The sequence below is a fragment of the Ciconia boyciana genome, chromosome 5 (assembly GCF_034638445.1).
Source record: "Ciconia boyciana chromosome 5, ASM3463844v1, whole genome shotgun sequence".
In the NCBI taxonomy this organism is placed as follows: Eukaryota; Metazoa; Chordata; class Aves; order Ciconiiformes; family Ciconiidae; genus Ciconia; species Ciconia boyciana.
The window spans coordinates 83,597,374-83,625,283 of record NC_132938.1 but is presented as its reverse complement, the minus strand read 5'-3'; the positions used below and the strand labels follow the sequence as shown (position 1 = coordinate 83,625,283).

Sequence of the window (27,910 nt, the reverse complement as noted above, 5' to 3'; positions counted from 1 at the left end):
CCAACCAAAATATTAAGTCATGTGTACAGCTGAAGCATACATTGCTTGTGGATTGGTCAGAAAGAAACGACCACAGCCGTCACTGTGGAATTCCTCCGTTACCTTTGATGCATTTCTGCTCTTTCTTTGTACTTCGGGAATAAGTCACCTTTCAGCTTTACAGCAGCATACACCCGAGGAGTGCAAGAGTCTCAGATACTGCCAGCCATACCAGGAACTGTACAGGTGCCTATGACAAATAAAAGAGATTATTTATCTTGTGCCCAGAGGCCTCTGAAAGGGCCCAGGGCCAAACTGCAGCAAAAAAAGGCCTGTTCGTTGCCAGGTGAAACAGTCAGCATCCTGGCTGAGCCAGGCTTCAGCTTAAAAATCTCCTCAATTAGCTCTGCAGGCCCTGGGGCTCTGCTGAAGGTGGATTCCCATCAGGACACCAGACCAGCTTATTATCACGGAGCAACAAGAAGTGTTTTTTCTCTCTGTGGCCAAGACAAGCAACTGCAGGACTCGATGAAGGCAGTTGGAGCATTATTGTATCACAAGCATTGGGCTTCTGCTCCTACCTGTCCTTGCTTATACAGCAAACGCCACACACACACACGCACACCCCCTTTCTTAACAAACACGAAAGGGAGGAAGGACTCTCAAGGAGATGGAAGAAATCAGGTGGTTTGTGCCACTATAACTTCACGAGCGACCAGGGATACCAAGGCTATTTTGGCCATCATTAAAGCACCAGATTAGCCAGTCTATTCCTAAACCCCACTCACTGGAGAAAGGAAGAAGTAAAAGTAAAAGCAAAAGACAAGCCCTAAGGCCACAGCAGCCAATTGGAACAATAAAAACCCACCACAACACGCGTGCGCACACCCAAAACTGTTTAACCTGTGGCCAAACCTGGGAAATCCAGAAGCTGAGCGCCAAGGACAATTCTCAGAAGGATGTGGATGTCAGTATGGGAATGATTTTCAGGATTGAGCCTCCTTGCACCCAGCGCACACTCTGACAGCCCTTCCCCACATAGCGCAGCTCCCCGAGGCTACCGAGAGCAAGAACATCCAGTCAACCATCTCTAGCATCCTCACCAAACAAGATTTGGCTTTAAGGCCCACTTTGCCGAGTCTCTCAAATGCCTGCTTAAGGAATGACAGCCAACCAAAATTAAGAGCTATCTTCTGGCTTAGGAGTTACTGCCTGGCTTCCCAATCTCACTGCCTTACTCAAGCTCCCTCTCCTAAAGCTGAGCTTCCCTACTCCTGCCTGCTACGCACAACACCCGGGGCAGGCTGCCTGGCAAGCACCGGGCACCTCGCCTTCTTTCCTCTTTCCTGTTCTATGCGTGAAGCCTTACAGCATACAGAGCAAGGGTAAAAAGGGGGATGTGAGCATTTAACCATTATTGCAGAGTGCCCTCTTTGAACCAAAAAGATAGCACACACAACTGCAGCTCACCAGAGAATAAGAATGGAAAATGTATGGCAGCACTACCATGGAAACAGGCAGCAAGCAGTCTGGCATGCCAAAAACCACAAGATTTATGTCTTAGGTTAGGACTGACCGAACAGGAACATGCAGATCCAGCCTCCTTAGCTTGGAGCAATGCAGCTCCAGAGCTTGATAATCTATTCACCTAGCAAGTGAACGAAGACATTCGTAGCCCAAACAGGAGCACAGGACAGTTGCAAAGGGCCCAGGGCACAACCGACACCCTCCACAGTTAGCACAGTTGACAATCATGCAATATGCTGAGCACTTTTGAGGCTTCCAACTCAGGGCGCCTGGGGTAAACAGCTTAGCTTGCTTTCCATGTTTCCTTTTCACCCTGGGATACCTGAAACTCAGTTTGGTAAACCCCAAAGCTCTAAACAACCCCAGAATGACTCTTTACTTCCGTCATCTCCTGTTGCAATGGCCTGGGTATGCAGCCATGCTTTCACTACTACGCTGGCTACCCTAATTACCTCTGTTCCAAATCTATAAGGTAGAAACTGTCTCTACACACAGCTTTTTTCTCACCAGAGGGCTGGTAGAGTGGAGGAGTACACCTGACTCTCAGGCTAACTGTGCATGTGTCGATGGCATTGTAGAAAGGTCAGGGCAGCTTGCTGCCCCAGCAGAAGAGTGAGCACAGAGAGCAGACGTGTACAATGACACCCACTGGTTCTCAGTCAGCTGGGATGGACACAAATGGCCAGACTGTCATACACAAAATGCTCAAAGAATCCTTCTGCAGAAGAAAACCAAAACCCAGACCCCATGTACTAAGAGATTACAGGAAAGACAACCATGAGACAGCAAAAACTAAAACCATAATTAGCTGTTACGATTACTGAGTGGCAACTATGCTGTGTGTGGTTACAGAGCAATAGTCCATGTTTGGAATCACTGACTGACTAAAAACTCTGGCTAGCTGCTGCAGGCAAATTTTTATAAACACTGCAATACCTAGAAGCTCCTTCTAAAGCCCATGCAGAATGTGGCAAAATCTGTCAGGGGCTTATCGGGCTCCACTGGGCAGGAAGTGTTTCTGAAAGCCCAGGCAACTGCACCTTACGTGCTCACACGGAAGCTATGCTCCTTTGCAAATCTAAGCACCACGGAGAAAACAGACTGACGGTTTACATAGAGAGGTGTCAAGCGAGTTCGATGACATCCCCTGATGACGAAGGGGCACAGGATTAAGCCCAATCACATGCAATCTTCCAGTAAGAGTAAAGAACAATCGTGGACTGCGCTAGGTTAGGTGGAGTCAGAGACAGAAATGAAATGAAGCATGTTAACACAGGCTGCGTTTTTCTTCTAAGACAAATAAGGAGAGTGCTAGAGGGCTCTCAGCAGGGAAAGAATACAGTTGGCTTCAAAAAGTTGTGAAATCTTTGCCTCTTTCCAACCAGCTGCCTCAGTGATGGGAAAGGATGAGCAATTGTTCCTGGACTGGAAGGAAAAAAAAAAAAAAAAAAAAATCAGCTTTCCCAAATCATTATGGAAAATAAACCCAACAGTAAGTCATATAAAAACACGAGCTGCCCAACAAACCTCAAATGACATGGCAAACTTGATGAGAATCTAGTGGAAGAAGGAAGCCCTTTTTGCTACTTTCTAGCTGGTACCCAAACATCTAGTGGAGTTAATGGGGAGCTGCCGAGTGCCGATTACACCATTTTATCTGTAGCAAGTAAAAGGAAGAAAAATCTTTTGTGAGGAAGGGCTCAGTAAGTCTCTTGGCAGAGTCCCCACTTGAGACCATCAAATATTTAGATGTAACCCCTTCAATCCCAGAAGGCCAAATTCCATGAAGATGTCAAGCAAAGTTGACAAGTCATGGAAAACAAAAAAAATGCTGAAGGATTCAGGAAGATGGAGTTGCAGAAGAAGATTACAGAGGCCGCAAGCTGCCCTCATAACAAAAAAGACAAGGAAAATTTGAACTTCTTAAACGATAAAATTCTGTGCAAATAGTAAATCCTGTGCTACAAGCGTACAAGAAACTAGTTCACTCGAGCCAATCTATGGTCGGGCTGAAATACTACTAGTGACTGTTTTGATGGAGCCTGTTCTATTGAAAGAAATCCACAGTTCAGCAAAGCTACTTTTAAGTTCTTAAATAACCTTTCAATGACTCTCTACTGCCTCTGAACTTGTTCCTTCATCCACTCAAAAGACATTTTTCTAACTCACACAGCATTCAGCTTTAAACAAACAAATAGATGAATGCTGATAAACAACTTAATTAGAATATTGCTGCAAATCACTGGAGATGGGGGTTGTGCAACATTATGCCAGGGGCAATGAGCACACTGCTGTGGTAAGCAATTTGTAACAGCAGTTAGGACAAGAGAAGAAATCAGAAGTGGGGCTGGGGTGGAGATTTTCACTAGCCTCTAGAAAGACTCGCCGCTCTACGTGAATTATAACCAAATCCATTCATTACAAGGAAGTCATAATGACCTTTTCCTTTTCTCAGTAACATCTAACCACCACTAATTACCTCCTAACAGAAGAAGCAAAGAGCTCCAGGGTGAAATGGATCACTAAATACTCTAGTAATGCATATTTCAGAAACAGGCAATGTGTCTCCACGTTATTTATACCTGCAGTAGATTTTTCATCTTAGTATCCCAACAATACTGTTTTTACATTCCTGAAGTAATTTTTTTCAAAAGCAGTAAGAGTCAGCCCAACTCTGCCCCTCATGATGTCACTTCCGCTGGAGCAGAATCTGCTTGGGGGGCAGGGGGGAAATCAACTTTCTCACAAACCAGAAGTTTAGACACATGCCCTCTTCAAGAAGCTGCACTGTATGTTAAACATCTTTTGTCTCCATCTCCCATCAGTGACTTTTAAAAACGGAATACACTTATTCTCAAACACAGCAGAATTAAAGTACCAAGGGGGGGGGGGAGAAAACACACACAACTCCTATCCAAAGCACAACTCCTATCCAAAGCACAATACAAGTACTTCAAACTGTACGAGTGTCAGAGCAAACCACCACTCTAACCCCTTCCATTAAACATTTACAGAGAACTCATCTGCATATCTCAATCTCAAGCAAACAAACCGAAACTTGGAGTCAGATGTGTTTAGCTGGATTAGAGATCACTTTCCCTCTCACCCCACCAAATTAAAGACATGAAGCAGAGATAAGAGAGGCCCAAAAGCACTGTCAAGTTTGGGACCGAAAATGACTCTCTTCCTTTCTGAGCATGTTCTCCTAACTGGGACATGGTATGGAAAAAAAAAAAAAAAAAAAGCACACACTAACTGGATGGGTTCCTCTTTGACAATATGCTACATGCCAGGAAAACAAAACAAAACAAAAACAAACCCTCGTGCTCTTACAACATGTGCTTAACTAAGACCGAGTTCAAATAAATAGCTTTGCCCAGACCTTTACACTGAGGCCAGGTCTATGCTGTGAGCTGTCAATACAGCTTTATAAAGGGCTTCTAGGGTGAGTACAGCCTTCCCTGGCAAAAATGCACTCTTGCTACAAGAGCTTACTCCAGCCTTCCCAGGCAAAACCTGCACTGACAGAAAGATCTTTTTAACCAAGATAACTGTGCCAGCAGAAGACACAAGACAAAATAGCCTGCCAGAATTGTAATGGCCTTCTTCATTCTTTAACCTATGTTTATTTGGCAGAGAAAAAATATCAGTAGCTCCCCTTCAAAGCAGCTCTTATTCACTAACTCTATCAGGGGTGTAAACGCCTGACCCTACCACCATCACTGGAGCATCTAGCCCCTTTAGAACTGCTGCTTCCTACTCGCATTACCCTCTAGTGGCAGCATTGTCCTGTTAGGGACATGATAGGGAACCGACATGGCAGAGCGTGACCAACTTCATCGTCACTGCAGGCTTATAGCAAGTCTCCTTAGCCCCATCAGCCATCATCTACAAGGAGCAAAACACAGCACACTTGCCTTGGTGAGTGCCCCTGGCCATACAAACCTCCTACACAAGCAGAGAGAGAGAGAGAGAGAGAGAGAGAAGCAAGGATATTAAAAATCCTCAAGGGACTTAGGCTCCCCTTTAATTTTCTTTCTCCCATTGTTGCTCCCTCGATTGTCTAGCATGCAGGAGCCGGAACAGAGGTTTTGCTGTGTCACTGGCAAAGCAGGAACTCGGCACCCACCTGCTCTCTGAATGCTAAAGCTTTGGCAATTGCTCAAGGTAACAGAGGTTAGCCACATAGATCATTCTAGCTGTACCAGTACCAGGATTACCTTAAACTGCACTCTGCCCCTGTTTCCTTCTACCAGGTACGGGATGTAAACCTGATATATTGTAATAGCTCCTCAAGCATGTCTTTAAGTGGCACCGTCCACTTACTTGTGCAGTCGTCATCTACAGAAAAGCAGGTCAATTTTTATCCTTCTCTTCTTTAGCAAGAACAAAAAACCTCATCGCTGAACAGACCTTTCAGCATTGTACTTCCAAACCTGGAAGTAAAATTCCATCAATCAATTTCCTTCTAACATCTATAAACCTGCTTGTTCTACTCTCTGCTTGACTCACTCACTCAGCGTGTTACGTGACACGTTCTGCTTTATTCAGGTCATTGCCCATTCGCACCCCTCGCTCAGTCGTTGCAATAAGGAACGCAGTATAGTGCAAAGCAATAGTTCAAGTCCAAAACAGATTTTGTTCCCATCTCTGATGTCCAAGGTCACGCAGGAAATGGACAATCCACTCCACGCTCTGTCTCAACTTAGTCCTCTCTAAAAAGAGGGGTAATAGTACTTCTATTTGTCATGTACTGTCACATTAGCAGATGGCAGTCTTAGTAACTCCTTAATTTACATTTCAAAAAAACAATGTAGGTTTCAAAAGCATTTTTTGAGCTCAGCTTTGTTACTGTGATAAACTATCATACTCCCTTTACAAATATATGAAACATCTCTTAACTAGGATAACGCACTTGGCTTACCTGGACTGCACCGTTTCAGTGCTCCTTAGAACACCTTCAGGGCATTAAAATAAGACATTCCTAAGTATTTACTTTCCCCATTTCTGGTTTAAGGGTCATATAATTTTCCACATCTGCAGTAAAAATATCTACTAATTCCATCACTTCCGACAGAACTAGCTCCTCCCCCAGAAAATGCCAAACTAGTCGTAATCGTCTGGAACACTAAGTCCAAGCTGTAGGCTGCAGACTCCTGAGGCCAAGGGCCAAAGGATTTGCAAAAGGTAACAGAAAAAGCAAGACTTCTCTCAGGAAGCTTACATTCAGTCCATAAAAGCATATCACACCTGTAAAAGTGGTCTAAACCAGAGCTAAGAACTTCTAGCCCCCAAGTTCCAAATCTGCCAGCCATCATGGACCTCTCAAAAAAGCTAAAAACCTTCATTTTGGCCACTGAAGGACAAAAAAATACCATCCTGTGGATGCAATTCTCCTCTCTCATCCCTTGTGCAAAGCAGAAGCGACTTGATGAAACGTTGCTGTTCGGCGAAAAGAACGTCTACATCGTACAGACTGTTGCTGAAGCAGAAGCAGTGTTTCTTTTACTGCCGACAGCATAGCCCCGCTAGCCCCAAACGGTGTGTCCCAAGACTCTCCATGGATTTTGCATGCTACAGAGATCTTAACAGATTTCATTTAGCAACAGCCTACTTCAAAGCTAGCCTACAAATACCTCTATCTCACCCTGGATTACAGCGTAGCTATTTCCTGTAAGGACAGAAAGCCTCTCTATCTCTATTCATCATCTCTGTTTCTTGGTTTGATTTCTGTGAAACTATTTTGAAATGAAGCTTCAATAATCAACATGAGCCAAAGATTTAGTTCAAGGCATCTCATTCTCTCTCATATCCTGCCAGACGAATAAAACTGTAAAAGCCGTATCAATAAGAAGAGAATCAGTTCTACCATATGAGTATTTCCCTTTCCAACATCTGTCTGCCTCTCCAGCTTGTGGGTATCAAACAGGAACACTTGGAGCAGGATTGTCCCGGGACCATTTGTCAGTCTCTGTGATATCAGTAAACAACTTGTCTCTCTAGATCTACAGATTTTAAAACAGAAACCAATACATGAAATACCTGGCCTAGCACAATTAAGGCTGTACCTTAGAGAGTACATGGGATTTGCTGAATACCATGGAGATAGCCTAGATTTACAACGCGTCAGGTCAAAATCGGATTATTCGCAAAATACTTGAAACATAGCATGTTTCTTATGTTGGCTTATTTAACTTCAGCCTAAGCCAGACTCATTTGCTGATTGATCCTTAGTGATAGCCAGTACCGCAGACTAAAGGCTTTATTTGCCTCTCCCTTGCACTCAGCTTTCTCTGACCCCACTCTTCTTGTTAAATGGTTACCAGCCTTTATACTACCCACTCTGCTTCTGCTGCACCAAAACTCTTCAACTACAAGTTATTCTTCAACTTGCACATTCTTTACCTTCCCCTTTTTTGTGAGGGGGCAGGTATTATCGTCAACCACGTATCAGCAGCAAACATCTCCTGGTCGCAAGTTCACTTGTGACAGCGCCCGATTGCCGCTCGCTGAGCCCCCTGCTCCCAGGGCTGACCACACTGCCTTTTGAAGCAGTTTCTCTTCTTCCAGGGGTCTTAAATTGGTAGTCTGTCTCCATTGCCACAGACAAGAGTTTGCAGAAATCGTATTAGTAGAACTTTTAAGTGCAATCCCCTTTTTCCATATCATGTCACAACTCCCATGCAAGTATTTCCACCTTTTACATCTCCCAGATACGTATTTTTTGCTAGCGGGAGCCAGGATGTCGTCTCTGGAAACAATGCTTGATGCTGCATTACGTCTCATTCAGGTGAAGAGGTACACTCAGTCATTATCCGTTTACATCTTACTTTTCATTTCAGGTATATCTATGCATTAATTATGTCCAGATTCATAACGAGCTTTCTTTCCCCTAACATCTGTCTCAACTCCCTCTCTTTAAAAAACAGCAGCGAAGAACTTCCCTCTAGCTCCTTCCATCCTCCCCAGCCATTCATATAGCAGTTGAAAGGTTAAAAATACAGAACAAATCTTAAGGCACTCCTTGCTATCAACAGTACAGGTGCTACCAATGACTCATGCTCCGAAAAGCAACCTGTCAAAGATGACATACTGTCAGCAACCGCCACAACTAGAACCAAGGACTTACCAATACTAACACTTTTGTTATTATTTCAGATTAAAGCTAATTCTACAAACAGCCCACAGTCCCCTTAAAAAAAAACAACAAAAAAAACCCTAAAACCAAACTACATACAGTCATAATAGCCATTGTTTAACCAGTACTGTGATCTTGCAACTGTTAACATAGGTCAGAGGCAGCACTGAAAAACAAAGGTGAAAGTTACGCTGGGGCTCGCACCAGCTCCCAAACTGACCGTGCCCGTGAAGAAGCCTGCGGGGCAGATGCACAGAATCTAAAGCACAGTATTTGCACTTGTGTGCACACGCCTAGGAAGCTACACGGCAACTGAAGTCTTCTGGTAGATAAGGAAAGCCGATTGCATTTTATACAGAGTCCTAACACGTTATTCAGTGTATGATACACGAAATACACTGACAGCTCATCAAATTAACAGGATTCACAACAACCGACTTTGAGAAACACGGCAGAAAGGCAGGCTGTGAGAAAAAACCTTGCGACTAACATTAACTGCTAGGCTTTCTTGCCTAGAAATTCATACACCAAGCTGGCCACGGGAGATAAAAGTAGAAGAAATAAAGCCACCTTCTACCTCAAATAAAAGGAAAAAAAACCCAAAGCAGACACTTCGCATGGAGTAATGCTTGAAAAAAATCAAATTATTTGCCTTGTTCAATGAACACAGTGCTCCCTTAAAGAGAGACTACAAAGACTCTTAGTAAAACATACCAACAAACAAAAAACCGCAAAACATAACACCCTGAAATGAAGAAGCAGAAGCGGAAATCAGTACTTACATTAAGAGGCTGAGGACTGTAGTATCAACACCTAATTTCAAGACCTGAAGTACTTCCTAGTCAAAGACAAGATCATTCAACGGACATGCTATTCCCTCCAGCAGGAAACGTTGCAGGACAGATCTAATCCCTACAGCTAAATCCCTATCTAAACTACAGCTATCCAAGACAAGGATCAGTATGGTAACAGCCAGTAGTTCAGCCTAAGCATACAGGCTCAGACCACAGGAGCTCAGGAGGTAAAGTGACAGAGCAGTGCAGGTATCACCATCCAATGTATACGCTGTTGTAAGGAAATGACATGTAGAGGGTTCAGCCCATGGGTAGCAGTGCGCCAGCTGCAGAAGGAGAATCAGGTTATACTCCGGTGCTAGAGACCAGCAGAGTAGAACAGTCAAACAAAAAAACCCTCAAAGCCAGCACAACAAATGCGGAGACAGAGAAGGTTCCAGACAAAAAGTGGCTAAAGGGAGGGTTCTGCAGAGGGACTCCAACAGATCCAGAGACCTGCGGTCTATGCTCCACAGCAAGCAGACAGAGAATTGCTACATTTCCAGCAATGCTTTCCGACCTACTGCCAATATGATTCCAGGCAATCCCAGAAGCAATGCTAACAGCAGTATTTAAAGCCAAAAGTGCAACCAGATGCTGGAGATGTCCTCATCTTAGAGCAACGGGCAAGTGCAGACCATCAATAAAACATAAAACTAAGACGCGTTATCACTTTGAGTGCATCATGGGTGAACAACCTTGGGAGAAAAGAAAATTTTCAGACTGAAAGAGTCAGTGACTCATCTCTGGCACAGACAACTTCTGTCAGCCCCACTGCATGCATAAACTAACTATAAGTCATTAACAGATATCATGAAAAGCCATTACTTACATGAGCTAAATAACTACAAACGCGGTCAAGATTCTAGTTGTTTCACACAAGTTTACGTGTGCGATATAGCCATGAGACTTGGCAGACACAATTAGAAATCATTTCTAGAGCGTACCATGCCATAGCATCTTAGCATCACCAAAGATCAGTCCTGTCCATATTAAAATGCTGAACAGGATGGGAAGCCACAAGCAACAGAACAATCATCCCCCAGACCCCAAGCATCACGCTGTCCTCTGAGGAAAAGGCTTGTCTTGCATAAGCAGTGATTATGGTCAAAGGGGACGGAGAGTAAATCTCAGCAGGTAAGAGCTGAAACTGTGAGATCAATATGTAGTTCACAGCTGAATGTGCTATTCTTAATAGCAGGAGCACTCACCTACAAAAACCCGACTGTAAGCGTACACACGATAGCACGAGGCACATTGAAAATAGAGACCGCTCAAGATAAGAAGGGCTCCCAGCCTCAAGGAATCTCAGTTAACTCTCCAAGACATAAAACTGCTCAGTTCCACAAATCGGAGCTATATTCCTTTGTCACCATACACAGCAAGTCTACCATTCAGAAACCAGAATGTTTAAAGCACGCTCCAGCAAGAACTGCAGTTAAAGCAGGCCAGAAAAGCTACGGCAGCCTAACAAGCTATTGTCAGACTGGGGCCACAGTACACTGCGACAGAAACCCCACTTGAAACAAGCTTTAATCAGTTGATGTCACGCCTATCCCCTAGACAGTAATAAAGCAGAAACAGCAAAGAAACGGTTGACAAGGACAAGCACACATGCAATACCTACCCAGCTACGCTGGACCATTGCAATAAACCCTCCTGAAACAAGCAGCGGAGCAGATCAGGAATTGATCCCTAAGAAGTCAAGTCCTGCTTTCTATGACAGTGGGTCTTCTCCTCCTGAGGCGCAGCACAGACCGGACGCAGGCAGCCGATCCAGAGCAGCAGTCTGCCACAACAGCACAGTCAATGACCTGAGGCCACTGTACCCAGCTGAGAGGGTCAGGGTACAGGCCATGAGCTAGCCCCACACAGAGGACAAAGCCAAAGGTGCTGTGGAAACGTATCAGAGAGCAATAGCTATCCTCTTAGGAAATTAGCGGAGGCAAATCTGAACTTAATTATGAAAAAAAGAGCACACTGTCAGCATACATCCGTAGACAGTGCTGAAGCCAGGAGGAGTTAGGAAGAGCCCCGGCAATCAGGTGGGCTAACACAGGAGAATTGCTCAGAAAATAGGACTGAAAAACCTAAGGTACCAAACTGGAACAGAGGCAGAAGCCACATCCTCAAGCCGGCTGCACACTAGTGAAATTTTGGCTTTAACAAGTCTGTTACAACTTGTACGAGATCATGTTTTTAGTAGTTATTAAAAGACAAGTCATAACAACTTAGAAGAAAATTGGAGGGAAAAAGCACAAAATGCGGGACAGAAAAGTCTGGAGAAAGCACAGGAACGTGCTCAGAATGAACTGCAGTGGCAAAGCTTTGTAACTAACTCTCAGGAACCAACTGCCTTTTTCTAAGTCGGTCACTACTATTAGCCAGCAAACGTACACAGTGCAAGCTGGACTACCTTGACGTTCTGGAGATACACATATGTGATGTATACCCTGCCTAAGACATTGGCACGAGCAGTCAGCAGAAATCCAAGAAACGGGCAACAGCCTACATTCTCATTTAGCATGCACTGTATTCTTATTTATCCTGCTGCCGTATTATTTATAACCATTGAAACCTAGACCCAAGAACAACAGAAGTCACCTACACCCAATGGCCTACACTTTTAGGCTCTGTGCATTATATTGACTTTACACCCATGCTGAATACCAGCCTAAGGTAAAATAAATCACTTCACCGCTTACTCCCAGTATGGAATCCACACTCCTTGTCACGACTGGATTTCAATAAGAATTTCAGAGAAGCCATACCCAGTCCAGGCTTATATTTGGCACATAAAGTACTGTGTGCGACTTCACTTAGTAGAATTCATAATTGCTTTATTTTCCCAGCACACTGCCAGCATCAGTACTGCTCACTGTCTGCATTCAGGCCTGATAGCTCAGTGCTAGAAGACTCTTACCGCTCAGACACATCGGGATTAGTGTTATCCGTGTGCTAATATTCACTGGCAGAACAGGAACAGCTGGTGGCTGCAGGGAAGACCTTCTCTTGTTAAACCCCCTCCCATCAGCTCAGCCTTTTCTAGTTTTTCACTTAATAAAGCAAGCCCCCTTCGGATTCCCCTCCCTCCCGAACAAGATTTCTCTCATTCAGTAGAGTATTTATTAATCAGTTTCATGGTTTTGCTCTAGCAAAGCGAGGAAGCGACCTCTTCCTTCTTTATCTTCTCCAAAGCCATTCACTGTTAAAACACTAACGCTCTTCTCGCAGCGGCTCAGCAAGCGAAACTGAGGATACAATGACCTCGTGTGGCAGACTCCGCACAGAGCTTCACCACTGCCACCAGCCACAGGGACTGCAGCACAGTTTTTGCTATCAATTTTTATTTCAAGATTAAATTTGTAATAAGTTTCCTTTCCTCGCAAACGGTGACAGTTTTGGGTGGCCGTGTTCTTCTGTGAACTAACTTCAACACAACTGACATTGCACTGATGGCTTTTAATATCTTTTAAAACAACTAAATAATTTCTATTGGCCACGAGTCTGGGCCAGTGACCCCTTTCGTGAGGGCATCAAAACATCCCAGTGAAAAATCTCAAACCAGGGCTGCCTTCATTCTCAATTATTTAATAGAGTACTTCAGACCTACAAAACAGCACACCAATATTAACTAACTAATCCTCCCAGCCTTCTGAAGCCATAGGGAGATATGAATATTTCCAAGATGAAAAGACTGAGGCAAAGAGCGATTTACTCACCGTCACGCAGCGAGTCTAAACGGGACCTGGGAAAACAACCTTGGAGCCCCTACACCTAGCGATGCTGAAACCTCTTGGCAATAGCAATTGCACGCTGTTTCTTCCTAAGACATAAGTTAATTATTACTATGTACATTCTTCCCTGGTCTATGCTTAACAGTTTACGGTGAATTTCTCCTGCGTCATTTTTATTTCACAAAAACATTCCTGGAGCCTTTAATTACTGGAAAAAAAACCAGAATAACCTCATACTAATCACGTTTTATATACAATTCCATTATTATGAAGTCTGCTTAAATAAACAGAAAACAGTAGAAATAGGTAACTGACACAAAATTATAGAAAATTAAGTTCTACATACAAAATTGGTTGCTGTTCTAAGAAGCATTTATATTAAGAGAACTTAAAATCCACTATACAGAAAACAACTAAAAGCACTGAAAATAAAATGAGGCAACATTACGTCCATTGTCACACGTGTACTTGCACAGCAATTAAAACACTACCAAATCAATATTTGAATCTGTATCCTAACTGGAAAAAACTTAACAAAACCCGCATACCGATTTTGTTTCCCGATCGTGATGACGCTTGATGAAAAGAAGCAAGCATTTCTAGCCAGTTCCATCAAAGTATCTCTCACCCAAGGGAAGAGAAAGGGAGACAGCACTCAAAGACTGAAAAAACATCATCGCCAGAGTAGAAATCAGTTCAGAAACCTTCCGTATCTCTAACGGGCAAAAAACCAACACAACAATCCTCTTTTGTGGTAGCCTGGGAATAGATTTAAGCAAAGAAAAGTATACTGACAAATTTAGAAGTCTGAGGTACTGCTAGAGCTGTGAGGTTTACCTATGATACGTATTACGTGAGATATACGTATGATACCTTAAGCTGACGCACAGGCAGAACAGTCTAAGGACACCTCCGCTGCTGTTGATGCTGCGTCTGTCCTCCATACGAATAACTGCAGCTTCAGGTACTTCAGCCCAGCTAGTTTCAAAGCCCCGAGAAGCTTGGGGGCGGGTGGGCTGTGTGTTTTGCTTTTGTTGTTGTTTTTTCTCCACAGCAATTAAAAGCGTTCTAATAATTGGTCATGACTTTGTTCCTTCAAACCCAAAACTTGGCAGTTAGAGGTTTTGTAAAGCTTTCTGGAACAGGATGCAGATAACCTGCCACAGAATTTCTGTGTGCTCTGTGATGGGTTTAAAAAGAAGTCTTTATTAGAACTCAGACTTGTTTACTCCTTGCAACGAGCACTGTCATTCCAATTGCTGTAATTAAATCCACAATTTTGACAGCTGAAACTGTAGGAATAATTGTTAGTCAAAATAAGTTGTTACTGTTCAGACTGTTGCCAAGAATGTTTTAAAGGCTTCTCCTATGTGTCTCAAGTACATCTGAACTGAATCTTCATCCATTCCCACCTCACTTCATTTCTGGAGCAAAGATCTTAAAATTTTTCCTTTTACCAGGCAACCTTGAAGTCCAAAACAAGATTTTCTACTGTACTATTGCTGCATTCCACTGTAACATAAATATTATACAAAACACTTCTACTGATCACTAAGTTATACGTATGATACCTTTTATATAATCCTGTGTCTCTATCCCATAAGATCATTTCCCATACATGAAGACCATCTGAAACGAGTCGGAGTGTTTCAGAAAGCTTGGAGAACTTGTACACCAAATACACTGAGAATACACAATCTTAAATTCACCCATTGTATTAGTATCACGTACCAGCAATCTACAATTATTTCTTTTATGAGACAAGGGAGCCAACACTATCAAGCATTGAAGAAGTCTTTCCAACCACTTTTATTTTTCAGTCAACGGTTAGAGAACACCAGCACAATTCCAACCACAAAGGAAGAAATTTCATCTCAAATTAGCAGGTAACACCACAGTAGACAATACAATGCTTTGCAATAAAATTGTGCATTCAAAAGCCAACTGTGCAATCATTCAGAAATGTTTAAAGCAGAACAAAGCACCTCATAAAACACAGTACTTGAGATGTGTACCCTGTGTAGTTTATATTTTCTGCACCTGGAACAGAAGCGGCTCAGTTGATAAAACGAGATGCCCTAGAACAGCAGCTACTCCACAAAGGTCTCCCCTTCTTACTACAAGAAGATGAGAAAGGACAGCCTACTTCCAATACTGCCGCATCTTCTATAAGCACCCAGAAGGCCTAGGTAACAAATGGAGAAGAAAGCAGGAAGCCACCTCTGACATCCAAAACATGATTAAGGAAATCTTTAGAAACACGTCATTTACAGATGGAGGCCATTTGCAAAATTTTCTTCTTCCTTTTACGGTACCCATCAAGCAAACATACTCCTCTATAGGACAAGAGTTAAAAAAAAAAGGAGTTAAAACTCCTCCTCCATAGGAAAAGGAGTTAAACTCCTCCTCTACAGGAAAAGGAGTTTAAAAATAAAAATTGGGGGGGAAAAAAAAAACCCAAACATGCTAGAGAATGGAAAGCTTCTTAATATCCTAGTTTGCAGTGCACAATGAAAACAGATGTAAACACTAATTTGACATTTACAGAATTTCAGCCATATTTGGATTTGTTTTAATTCAGCATACTCTGTGAAGAAGTTCATCTATCAAAACTGTCAGACAACATTTTTTTTTTATACCTTACAATATAAAACTCCAGGTTATGTTAAAATTCCCTCACCAGCAAAACTGGTTTCTACTTTTTTCTTGCTCAGAACAACGAGACATCCATTACAAATCAATTCCACTAAAAAAAACGCTCAAGAGATCTAAAAAAACCTCTACCTTCTTGAAAATTACATAGCTACTGCGCACAAAATAAATTAAAAATAGAATAAAATACTCCAGAAGAACTTATTGGTCTGATTAGAAGCAGGTGCAATATTTGGGAACTCTCAGAATTCTAGTAGCTTCAGATTTTTTGTGTGTTAATATAATACTGAACAGACCTACTGATTTATTTAATAATTTCCCTGTTCACAAAGTTTGTTTGTTCCTCACAATTAAATCAACAGGATTGAGTCCTGCCTCTCCAGAGGCCTTCTAATAAAAGCAGAAGCTATACTTCAGACTTTGATCGCACAGATGTTTGGAACAGTTTGACTCTGCCTGTGCTTCAAAGAGGGTTATACCGTGCTCAAAAATTCTTTGACCTGCAAAAAGAAACAAATATTGTCAATCAAATGAAGTATTTAGGAACAGAAACATACAGCAACTACATTTACCTCTCCATCACTTTATGCTTTACTACTACCTACAGAAACAGGAACTGGGAAAAATAACCTTAGGCTCGGCTATACCATTTCTTGTCCATCAATAACTTCTTCAGCCGTGGTAGCTGTAATTTAGCAGGTGCAGAGAGAGACGCATCGGAATGACACTCATTCCTCCCGTGGTCCTAAACTACAGCCCTACATCGCAAATGAATTATCTTAAAAGCAGGTCTAACCTAAACACGAGGAAGATAATGACCACCTCAAAAGATCTGTCATTTGGCAAACACCAAGGCACACCTACTACCAGAACACCGTCCATATTTAATGTCCATGAACAACCCAGGGCACCTAATGAGTATGGTCCTTGGAATTTGAGGTTGGCAAATAAAGAATAAAACAATACCTAGCAAAACCACAGCGCTTGGAAAAAATGCGATAATGTAGAACAATGCCATAAATGTTCCAGCTACTGTTGAACTCCATTTCCAGCATTTGAAGAGTCGCTCAAATGGCTCCAGCTACCTAAAAATTCATAGTGACCTTCTGGCCCACAGAATGCTATCTAGAACCTCGAGTCAGAAGTCCGTGATCCTACACAGAGCACCACAGCACCTCAAATAATCCATGCAATCGCACGAGAACTGGCTCCAAAACAGGCAGCGTGCCAAGCAGCGGGCTAGCATTACGCTTGTAAGTGTGGTCACTTGAGACAACATCTTAAATTCAGGTCACTACCAAAGGCTGCAGGAAGACAACGTGCTGAGAACACGCTTCTTGCCACAGGTATGCGTGCCTTTTTGTTGTGTCCCCTCCACTCCCCCTCCCCAAAAGTAAGAGAGTAATTACTCCCTCCCTTTAAAGCACAGGGGTAGGAAGAGGTGGCAGCAAGGGCCAGGCCACCTTTTTTAAAATACAACAACCCAGCGGATACAAGACCCAAGGACTACAGGCTCTAGGCACAAAACTCCTACCTCTCCATTTCAAGGGCATCCTAGCACCTACACTTGACATAGTCTGAACTGGGAGGGAGCATTTTCCTCTGTCCACTCAAGCTAGCCTACTGCATAGAAAGGAACTGACAATTCACTAGAAAACATGGTGTTATTCTTTTGGCAGAGGCTCTCATAGGCAGAGCGCATCTGTAAACGTTTTGTCCAAATTCTTGCTGTGAAATGGAAACAGATCTTGGATCACATTCTCCAGCTGTGACCCTTCCCTTCCTAGTTCAGGGCTCAAGGCGGTGCGGGGGGCAGGAAGAGATCAAATCCCTTCACGTAGAGAAGAGAACACGTAACTGTGCCAATACCCTAACTTGAAAGGTATCATGAGAAAGCCACCCTCCGCTTTAGAAAGTAGCAACAGTAATACTGCCTGATGAACTTCATCACGATTTACCCACTAGGCATAGTTGCAGGACTCATCTCTGAAAGCAAGCATCGCAACAGAGGTGAGAAGGAAACATATAGGTTTTGGGTCCCCACTGGACATAAGCGTACACTAAAGGCCAAAGCACCCAGCCTCATGAAGAGTGTAACAGTTCTGGGACTCTACTTCGAAAATGCCGAAAAATAAGGCCAACACAAGGCTTGGGCTGTTCCCAGGTAACCTGACAGCTACAGATGAGTAAACGCCTCCGAAATCCCTATTGAGGTGCCCGAGCTTGGCCTTATCTCATGGTGCAGATGGTGCATATTCACTCCACAGCTGCAATGTCCAGTCATTCCATCAATTAACAAGCTTTAAAAGAGAAAATATGATGAAGGCTGGTTTTAATCAGGTGAACGGTTCTACTTCTCAGTGGATAAACCGAGATCAAAGGACAATGCTGCTTTTCTCATGAGGTAACCAATTTACTTCCAAAGAGTGGAAAAATGTGCACATACCATTGCTAAGGTCTGTAACTCATTGCAACCACTCAAATAAAAGTCAAGTCGTCCTCAGCTGAATCTCATCCTGATTCAAATACCAGACACCTGAGCAGTTAAAATGGTGGTGGTTTGGCCTAGCTTTAAAATATATATCACACCTTTCTGTGCTAAGGATTAGATCTTCTTAATGCAAACAGAAATCTCAGCTTGAATTCTTTTTGTATCAAATAGACATTTTTTTTTTCCCATGCCTTCAAATAAAACTAAGAAATACTTCTAATATATATTTGGCATTACTTCCTAAACAAAATAAAAAGCTACATTTGAAAAGCACTCCCTGAAGTTTCAGACCACTGCTTTTGAGCAGGATTTTGAGTAACACTTTAATAAACACAACTGAAGGGAAAAACTTTAATGATAGTGCCAATTTAATAAACAAGACTAAAAATAAGCAGTATTGCAGCAGGCTAGAAGACTGACTGCTCATTATCTGAATGTAACTCCATGACTTAAATATTTTAGAAGGATGATTATACAGTGAAGTGTATTTTTAGAGCAAAGGATCCCTATTTGCATTATCTGTACCGCCCTTCGCTGTGACACGCTAACCAGAAGAGAGGATAGCCCACGGTCTCTTTCATTTATCTAGAAATATCTACAAAACCTGAACTGGTTTGCCATTGGCTCACTGCTTTGGATCAGAATTTGGCTGCAGGTTCAGTGACCTCATCTTACAATTTTCCCTTGTAATGGTTTTGCACTGTATTTTCACAGTACCTGGAACCGAAATTCTTTTCTTGACTAGCACTGTAGGTTAGACCCTTTCACACCTAAAATAAGGAAGGTTTTACCCCAGACGTCCAACTCGGACCTGTGTAGCGTTCTTTCTCTCTCCCTCAACAGCTACCCTCATCCTCTCCCACCCCCATCACATTTCTTAGGGTACCTGCACAATGTTAGAAACAGGACGTAGCGAATAACAGTTCTTTTAACCAGTTGAGGGTTATTTAAGTTAGAAATTATCTTTGCCAACAAAGCTACTAGTGAAAGTCTTCTCAAACAAGCCTGGAATATTTCCTTCCCCCGCCACCCCCTTCCCCCCCCCCCTTTTTTTTTTTAAATGGAAAATTAATGTAGGAAATAGCATGAAGAAACACAGGTTCTAAGTCTAGTCTGACTTCAAAGCATGCTATGCTCTGAGACGCCAGAAGTATCCTGAATTCCTTTTGACATGCTGGCAATAAACCTAAACCATCAGTTTGTTCTGCTTGTGGAGTTTTACCTTTTCGGTCATGTGATCATATCTGTCCTTTTTGCCTTTGAAGTCTTCATTAACGTCTAACGTTAAAATGGGTATTTCCTGTAGATATTCAAAATCCGTTCTGTATTGGGATAGGAACAAAGAACATATTACTAGCTGAAAAAAAATATACATCATTCAAGTCTCTGTCAGCATTTTCATTGTTAAGAATCCCATCAGAAGAACTGCATATGTAAATTACAGCCATGAATTCAGAATATAAAGTAGCTTGAATTTACAGTGCGGCTCCTAGGATATATTATTGATTCCTGAACATTCTGTTCCTCCAGCACCTAATGTTAAATTCAACTGTGTATTAAAATTAGTTCAGCTGAATCCTCTGCTATTCAGAGCTCTACATGAGGAGAACTCAAGGCACGTTGTATGTCCTAGCAATAATTAACATGCTGTGAAGCCAATACTACTAAGGAAGTATAAAGAGAAATATTCCTGGAGTTTAACTTTATATATCATAGGAAAAGCTGAAGTTTCACTGGTGGAAAAAGCATTATGGAACATCCTTACAAAGATTTATCCCTCTTTAAGTAACTACTACACAAACCCTACCGCAGTGTCCTATGCTGAAGCCAACTTTCATGTTTGTAGTGAAGCTTCTCCAGATATTCAATGGGAATTTCTTGCTCTTCATCTCTTCCACGCAAGTAAATCCTATTTAAGCATTTCTGAAGGCAAAAGATATTAAAAAAAAAATTGGTTGTTCTCGCAGACCTACAGAGGAAGTCTCGTTTGCTGAATTTTTTTTTCCCAACCCCTCCTACTACGCTCAATGTGCCACTCTTTGCCAAAGATGAATATTCAACTTGCTAACTACTTAGGAGCATAGAAACATTATGCTATGCTCAGCTGATGGAGCCCACAGACTACACACAAAATCCAAGAAGGACCCAAGACAATGTATCGCATTATTTTTCCACTACCAGGAAAGGTCTCAAATAAGCTCTTGATTAAAAGAAGGGGTACCAGTGTATTGCATTAAAAGAGCACAGAAGTATCCATTTGACATTACAGACAGGCATTTCAAAATCTCATTATATATTTCTGGCTCTTAGGAACCCAGTTTTCAAATGTAGTAAAGCATTTGTTCCTGTCCTAAACACATCCAAAGCCTCAATAACAGGCCAACCAAAACTGTTTAACACTGTTGTACTTTGTAATTTAGATAGACGTTCTTGACTTAAAGAGAAGAAAAAAAAAAAAAGCCCTCAATAGCAAGCCTAGTATAGAAGCCCTCAGCAACACTCTAGCATGTTACTTTACACAGCTGTTTACAGCAATAACAAAGTTGAAAGTTGCAAGTAAGGAAGTACAGAAGTGACCTGTAAGTTAATTACTGCAGTTAAAGCTCTTCTCAATTCTTATGTTTTTCCCTTGTTGATGTAAGTTTCATACTCAAAAGATATAGTCATTATGTTGTTCTCTCCTTTTAAAAAATATGAGATGCCCAAAGATCAAAGCATTGTCATAAAGCCTCACATACAGTAGGTGCATTCATCTGGCTTAGCTCCATTGCTCCAGGCGAAAGGGCTTCCCACACCGCCCCCAAATCAGCTGTGACATTAACTATACACTGTTCTACCTACCACAGCAATGTTCCTATAACTCTTTTGTACCTTCCTTTTTTTTTTAGTTCCAGTGGTATTTTGTAGTTTGCTCTTGTCATATATTCTGTTTTTCTAATTAGAAAATTATTATCATCACATTTTATTTAAAAATACACAGGCTACACTGGAAAGAACATTCTTTTTTTAAGAATTTCCAGACTGTATTAGTCATAACTCAAGTATTATAGTCTTCAGGGGAATACCGAACTGAACTCTAACCATTAGGACTCTTACAGTGAAAGATAAGGGTAGCTCAAGATTGAGAAGATTACATTTCAAGGAGAATGCTTCAACTATTTCCTTGCCTGAGACCTTCAAAGCAATCTCTAAAACAAAGATAAGAGTGATATGCAATGACACACAATTGTGACCTTACTGGAGTTGACTGCAAGCATATTATTCTTTTATCATAAAAAAGGTCTAGAATCGTAGTTAAACCCTAGATTTTTTTAGAAAAAATACTATGAAGCATAGACAAAGATCCCATTTCACAGGCAAGGCACAGAACATGTACTCTCATTCTCTGTACAGTCATAAACTTTTATTACTCACCTCAGGAGTGGCTCTGAGATAAATGATCCCATCCAGTGCTAGGCTTTGACCAAACTGCTTATTCATCCAGTCATGCCAGTCTTGGTAAATAGTCCATTCAGTTTCATTCATGCAATCAGACTCATATAAATTAGCTGCAAAGATATATCTGTGAACACAAAATAGTACTGTAAACAAAAATCAGCTTGACCACAGTTATCACTTTGCCTGAAGTACTGCACAGTAACTAGAAAAGAAGCTGAGCATAGTAATTCTGTAACTTCTTTGATGTATGCCTGGACTGGAAATAAAGAGCTGGTATCCTCATCCTGTAACTACGTCCATTGCAGGTGCCCCGAGCAGTGTCCACAACAAGCAGCAACATTTGCAGCTCAGGTATCTGTTCAGGAATAATCTACAAACCACCACTGGTTTGTACACTGTGGTCATTTATTTACAATGTAGTAGAACACAGTGAACACCTAAGGATTATGTGATGGGATTTAGTTATCAAACCTAACCTTCCAAATCCAAAAACACAGGGTACGGCAATGTGAAATAGCTAGGCGTGTTTCAAGAAGCATAAAAGAAAACAAGACTAAGTGACAAAGAAAGCAATTGCTCTTGACTCTTCTTGATGCCTACTCCCCCCTTTTCTCTGAAGGGAAATGTGCATGCACAAATCATAAAAAACCCTACCCACGAAGAATGAGAAACTACACATAGTTAATCAAGGTTATACAACAAAACTATAAACCCCCAAACCAGTAATTTTACTTCGCTGTCAACACCAACGAGAGAAAGATAACAAACCACTTATTGAGGTTATTGCGATTCACCAGTATCAAAATTATGACAAAAGGAGGTACAAAACTCAGCCACGCTCTGCTATTTATGTATGCATTTGACTTAGGAGTATTTTGATCTTCACGTTAAGGACTTCAGTCCAACACACCTGTCACTGTAGACAGATCGCTCGAAGAAGACCACAGGATTCTCCGCCTCTCTGAGTTTGCCATCAAGGGATCTGAGCTGAGCCCGGATCCTGCTGAGACACGCGTATGTCTGGAAAGTGAAAGACCACCTCTCTGGTTTCTCGTACATCATCCGAAGCACGTTCCTGCCACCTTCCTGTGATGCAGTCGGCTCCTGCTTTTAAACAAAATACAGTGACCCTTTAAGTTGAGAACGTGGACGATTAAGGTAAAACAGAATCGCTCTACTATGTGAAAGCTGTTCAGCCTTTATTTCAGGTTTACAATCGCATCATTTACCTCTCAACCCTATTTGTAATACAAGGCATAAATGCCAGTAATGTTATTCCTCCTATGGCGCTGAGCTGAATAAGCAGCTCTGCAACGTACAATGTCAAAATGCTCAAGTGCCAAAACACTTTGATCGCTATTTACAAGCTCTAATAAAAAACCAACATCCTATCAGTACAAAAAGTCAACAACATTGTAGAAAAATCCATACTCCTTAAACTCATGCTTGTCAGAGTAAAAAGTTGGGCTCGTGTTTTTCCATCTGTTAATTACAGTTCCTATGGTAACAGCTGCTGATGCAGCATCTTAAGATACGATTATGCTCTCGTCTTATCTGGGAGGTTCAGAACAGACTCCAGACCAAAGAGCTCCCTCAGCCCATGAGGGAGATCAAACACCTCGAGGCAGCCACTGAATGAAGCTCATGGAAACAGAAAGCTGTCTGCCTCAGTTTTACTAGAAAACACAGCCTACCGAAGATGACTGCTTCTGTCTGAATCTTTTTGCTACATTAGCACCAAATCCAAATATTGACGTATTTTCAAAAATCTAGAGATAGAGGTCAACACCTAGGTGATAGCCACTAAGATAGTGGAATTCCAGGTTTCATCCTCATCTCTAATTCCCTGCAACCATACCTACACTAGTAAACCAAACATGCCCAGCACCACGCTCTGACACTGGGGTGAAGCGGCAGACAAGAGCAATATCCACAGCACTAAACTTTCTAAGCCTCCAAAACGAGCTAAACTACATGCAGTGCACTTCCCACTGAGCCCCCGGCCTGTCCTACTGCCCAAACGGTGGCTGGGAACTGCTTGGAAAGAGCCCTCGCTGGCACAGGACAGAAGTCCTCTAGGGACAGGGGACGTGGCCTGGTTCCACTATCCAGGATATACCCCCCTACTCCACAATCAGGCAGAGAAGATCCAGCTACAGTGACCTTTCACAAATCAGCAGAACCTTATTTATCAGTTTCACCAGTAAGAAATAAAAGATATAGAAGTACCCTCTGGAAAAGATTCCAAGACCCCTGAAAAACAGTGTATTAAAAAGCACAGTACTAAGCCATCTAAAGTATTCCAGGTGCAACTTTTGTAAGAACTAACAACTACAAAAGCAGTAAGACACACCTCTTTTATGAACATGCACACGTAAAAATGAACTTCCCAAATCTTTTTTTTTTCCCCCTGGTACTGTGAGACAATGAAAGTACCAGCTTTATTAAAGATGGAAAAGTGAAAGTCTACTTTTTGCTATTAAGCTATGTAAAAAAAGCAATAACCAAGGTCTTGAATGCTGGAAACTTTTCTCAGAAAAGGGAAGGAAAAGGGGAAAAAATAGGCAGAGGCTTATTGCTCAATCTGTACAATATTCTTACTGGAAACAAAACCCGTGTGCAGTACTGTACTGTTTTAGGGCAGCTGCTGCTGTTACCGCATGAATTAGCCAACAGCAAGGAGACCATTACAAGCTACTGCCAATGCACATGAGACTGCAAGAGATACCTACAGACACCTGCACAAACAGCTTAACACACGGAGTACAGTCTTATCTTTAGGAACCTTTTTTTAAGTGTTTCCTGACTAATTTTAGGAGTCACATACAACATCATATTTCTGCAAACTAGCCAAAGCAAAAGGAGAAAAGAGCAAATTATTAAGTCCAACTACAGGGGTGGTTATGATGGATTTGAAATTTTACGTTAAGCTTACTGGACCTGACTGGGATGGAGTTAACTTTCTTCATAAGAGCCCATACAGTGACGTGTTCTGCGTTTGTGGCTAAAACAGCATTAAAAACACACCAGTGTTTTGGCTGTTGCTGAACAGTGCTTGCACAGCATCAAGGCTTTCTCCCTTTCCCACTCTGCCCCCCAGCAAGTGGGCTGGGGTGGGCAAGAAGCTGGCAGGGACGCAGCCAGTACAGCTGACCCCAGCTGCCCAAAGGGATGTTCCACACCATCGAAGGTCACGCTCAGCAATTCAACTCAGGTACTGGAAGAAGAAGGAGGGGAGGGGTTTGTCTTCCAGGGTAGCTGTTGCTCAGAGGCTACCTGGGCATTGGTCCGCTTCTAGGAGGTGAGCAATTGCCCTGGCATCACTCCTTTCCCATCCTCTTTCTTTTTGTTATTTGACGGTTGATATTAAACTGCCTTTGTATCAACCCATAAATTGTCTTGCCTTCTTTCTTCCAATACCTTTCTCCGCTCTGCTGGGGGGGTGAGCTGGTGTTTGTGGGGGTCCTTAGCTGCTGGCTGGCATCAAGCCACCACAGTAAATTAAAGAAAAAAAAAAATCTTTAACTTGAAGTTCAAGTCTATTAAGCTAGCTCGTTAGCTTAGTTCTTAAAGGAAAAGACTTTAGTCTGGTTTTGTATTTGGATTTACTTTAGTATCATGAAGAAAGAAAAAAAAAGAAAAAAGAGAGCTGTCTAACTTTGAAAAAATGTAGCTGAGGAAAAGTTAGAAACAACACACCTCTGTTAAAAGTTTACATGTAGTTAACCAAAATACATTGTACTTTCTGCCAGGTCTAAAGAAAAAAAAAATCTTCTACAGTTCATCAAAAGTGTCTACACAGCGATGACTTTGGCCACCAGGTAGCAGCTGGATTGCCAACAGAATTACAGGTAGCTGCCACAAAAAAAACCAACACTATAAACAGTTTAGCCGTAGTTCGTTATTTCCTAGACATTTTAGAGGACACCTTCCAGGACACCTGGGCAACCCTCTGCACTCACTTGGTTAGTTCACAGTTGCTAAAAGTAACTTCTGCCTAACTTTTATCCATCCGTTGCTTTTATCCATAAAATAGAACAGGCTTTTACTGCTTTTATAATTTACATCCCGATGTTGAGTAACATGTATTCTATAATACACTGAGCAGACTGGAAAACAGGAACTCAAATATTATGATAACAATCAGCAAAAGCATTGCTATCGCATACATTTTCTAAAATACCTAGTCTATCAAATATGTATTGCTCTTCTGAAATTAGAGGAACATTTGACTGGTTTTGTTTTGTTTTATTTTAAAAGTTTCACCTTAGTTTCTTTTCCCATACCTCACAATCCTCGTCAGAGTTTTGCTGAACATTGCACCATCTAGCTACAGGCTCAGGAACAACTTCCCACTCCTCACCAGCTTGTTTGAGAAAACTCACAAATGTCGATTTCCCTGCCGCTGTAGAAAAAACATTCAGGAAGAATGGCAGTCAAAAACCACCAACAGTATCAATGTAACAACTATACAACTCTAGTCTCCTAGTTTCAAGTCCCATAAATGAGTCTCCCACACCCACGTACCTTTGACTTCATGACAAGCATGGATCAGAGACCATTGCGTATCATCAATTAATTGAGCAACAGGGGGTTTCTTTTTTATGTTGTACCAGACCACACCGATACCAAATTTAACACAAATCAACAATGACAACAAGCCTCAGCCCAGATCAATTACCTAAGTTATAAAAAGTTACATCTGCAATTAGAACACAAAGTGCTGAATTTTTAAAGATACTTAGTGGTCCAGTCTCTGGCATGAAGTTGCAGTCTTCCTAAGTTATTTTAGGAAGGGGGCGGAAAAAAAAAAAAAAGAAAAAAAAAAGAGGCAAGCAAAAATGAAAGAAACATAAAGCAGAAGTGACCGTTTCTCAAATGAAGATACAAAGACGCTTTACTAGTTAGCTCCTACAGCACGGAAGTGGTTAATCTGCCGCCAATTGAAAAAAAAGCTCAGGAAATTTTAAAGAGAGCTACTTAAGCCTGAGAGAGGCCAAGCAGTTGACCACCAACCACCAAAGTATGTATCAGTAAACAAACTGATAACCCTGGCAACTCCTATCCTCAATGTTAAGCACAGCTTCTTGCCTAAAAAACAAACAAACAAACAAAAAAAACAAAAAAAAAAACCCGAAAAATAGTATCTCATTATGAACAGCCCATAACTTTTCCTGCCCTCCACAACAGTTCAACAGGCTTCTCTTGTTAATTAGCGGGAGTCCTGAACGTTACAAGTGTGACCTGGCAGTCTGCATGTATGCAGGCGTTCCCATCAGGAAAGGCGTGGGAGAAGCCTTATCCAGGACTTCAACGCATCTTTAAAAAGGCAAATAAGTTAAAAACTGTAATAGAAAGCTTCCCCCGCCCCGCCACCAAATCTCGTCATTTTTATAGCACTAATTCCGACGGCGTCAGCGTAGAGTTCCTCCAGTCACTAATTGGCTTTGTCGCACAATAGGTCTCTGCAGCTACCTTGGGGCTCCTAGCCTGACTCGAGGCCTTCTGCACAGGGAAAAGGCGGGAAAACCCTTCTGGAAGCGCCCCCGCCGCCACACGCTGCTGCGGCGGGAAGGGCCCCTGCCGCTCCCGCCGGGCTGTGCCGGCCCCGAGCCCAGCCGAAGCCCCCGAGCCCCGCTGCAGACCACCGCCCCGGCCCCCGCAGCCTCCGGTGAGGTGACCGGCCCGACCCACCGATGTTGCCCTCGACCGCGATCTTCTTGATCCTGCCCTCCAGCCGGCCGCGCTTGGGAGGAGTGGCCATGGCGGCGGAGAGCCGCGCTCTGCCCACGGCCGGAGGAGCGGAGACGCCGCCGCCTGCGCGCGAGCCCGCTAACGGCCGCAACGGAAATAACCGCCGCCGCGCTCGCGCCCAGCCCGCTCCCGCCTTCGAATTTGGCGCGCGCCCGGCTTGACAGAACGTCACCGGCGGCGACAGGGCGGCCGGCCCGCCGCGCCGCGCCGCTACGGGCGGCAGCGAGGGCCAAAAAGGGAGCGGAAAGGCCCCGCGCCTCCCGCCGGAGCGAGCGCGGAGGGGGCTCGGCCGTCAGCCGGCAGGGCGGGCGGTCGAGCTCGGCGCTGCGGATCCAGGCAGAGCTGCGGCAGGAGAAGCGCA

General features: G+C 42.7%; 2 protein-coding genes across 9 annotated transcripts in view; both read right to left on the bottom strand.

The window, feature by feature from the left end:
- Positions 1 to 226, bottom strand: part of SLC4A4 (solute carrier family 4 member 4) — a 230,154-nt gene extending 229,928 nt beyond the window's left edge. For all 5 annotated transcript variants that reach the window (XM_072862885.1, XM_072862890.1, XM_072862888.1 and 2 more), the window contains exon 1: positions 103 to 226. In XM_072862885.1, coding sequence (XP_072718986.1) covers positions 103 to 113 — 11 coding nt within the window. In that variant the 5' untranslated portion in view covers positions 114 to 226. The remainder of the gene's footprint in view (positions 1 to 102) is intronic.
- DCK (deoxycytidine kinase) lies at positions 123 to 27,881 on the bottom strand. 4 transcript variants are annotated; one of them, XM_072862892.1, is made up of 7 exons: positions 27,490 to 27,881; positions 26,082 to 26,200; positions 22,706 to 22,899; positions 21,772 to 21,919; positions 20,165 to 20,280; positions 19,580 to 19,679; positions 123 to 229 (listed from the first exon to the last, which is right to left on the bottom strand). In XM_072862892.1, the coding sequence occupies exons 1-7, from the start codon at positions 27,557 to 27,559 to the stop codon at positions 158 to 160; spliced, it is 819 nt and encodes a 272-aa protein (XP_072718993.1). In that variant the 5' UTR covers positions 27,560 to 27,881; the 3' UTR covers positions 123 to 157. The 4 variants fall into 4 exon arrangements, with proteins under 4 accessions (XP_072718993.1, XP_072718992.1, XP_072718995.1 ...); XM_072862891.1 differs by having other exon boundaries at positions 129 to 229; positions 22,706 to 22,902; positions 27,490 to 27,877; XM_072862894.1 differs by lacking the exon at positions 123 to 229 and adding an exon at positions 15,006 to 16,366 and having other exon boundaries at positions 27,490 to 27,875.
- Positions 27,882 to 27,910: the final 29 nt, after the last annotated feature.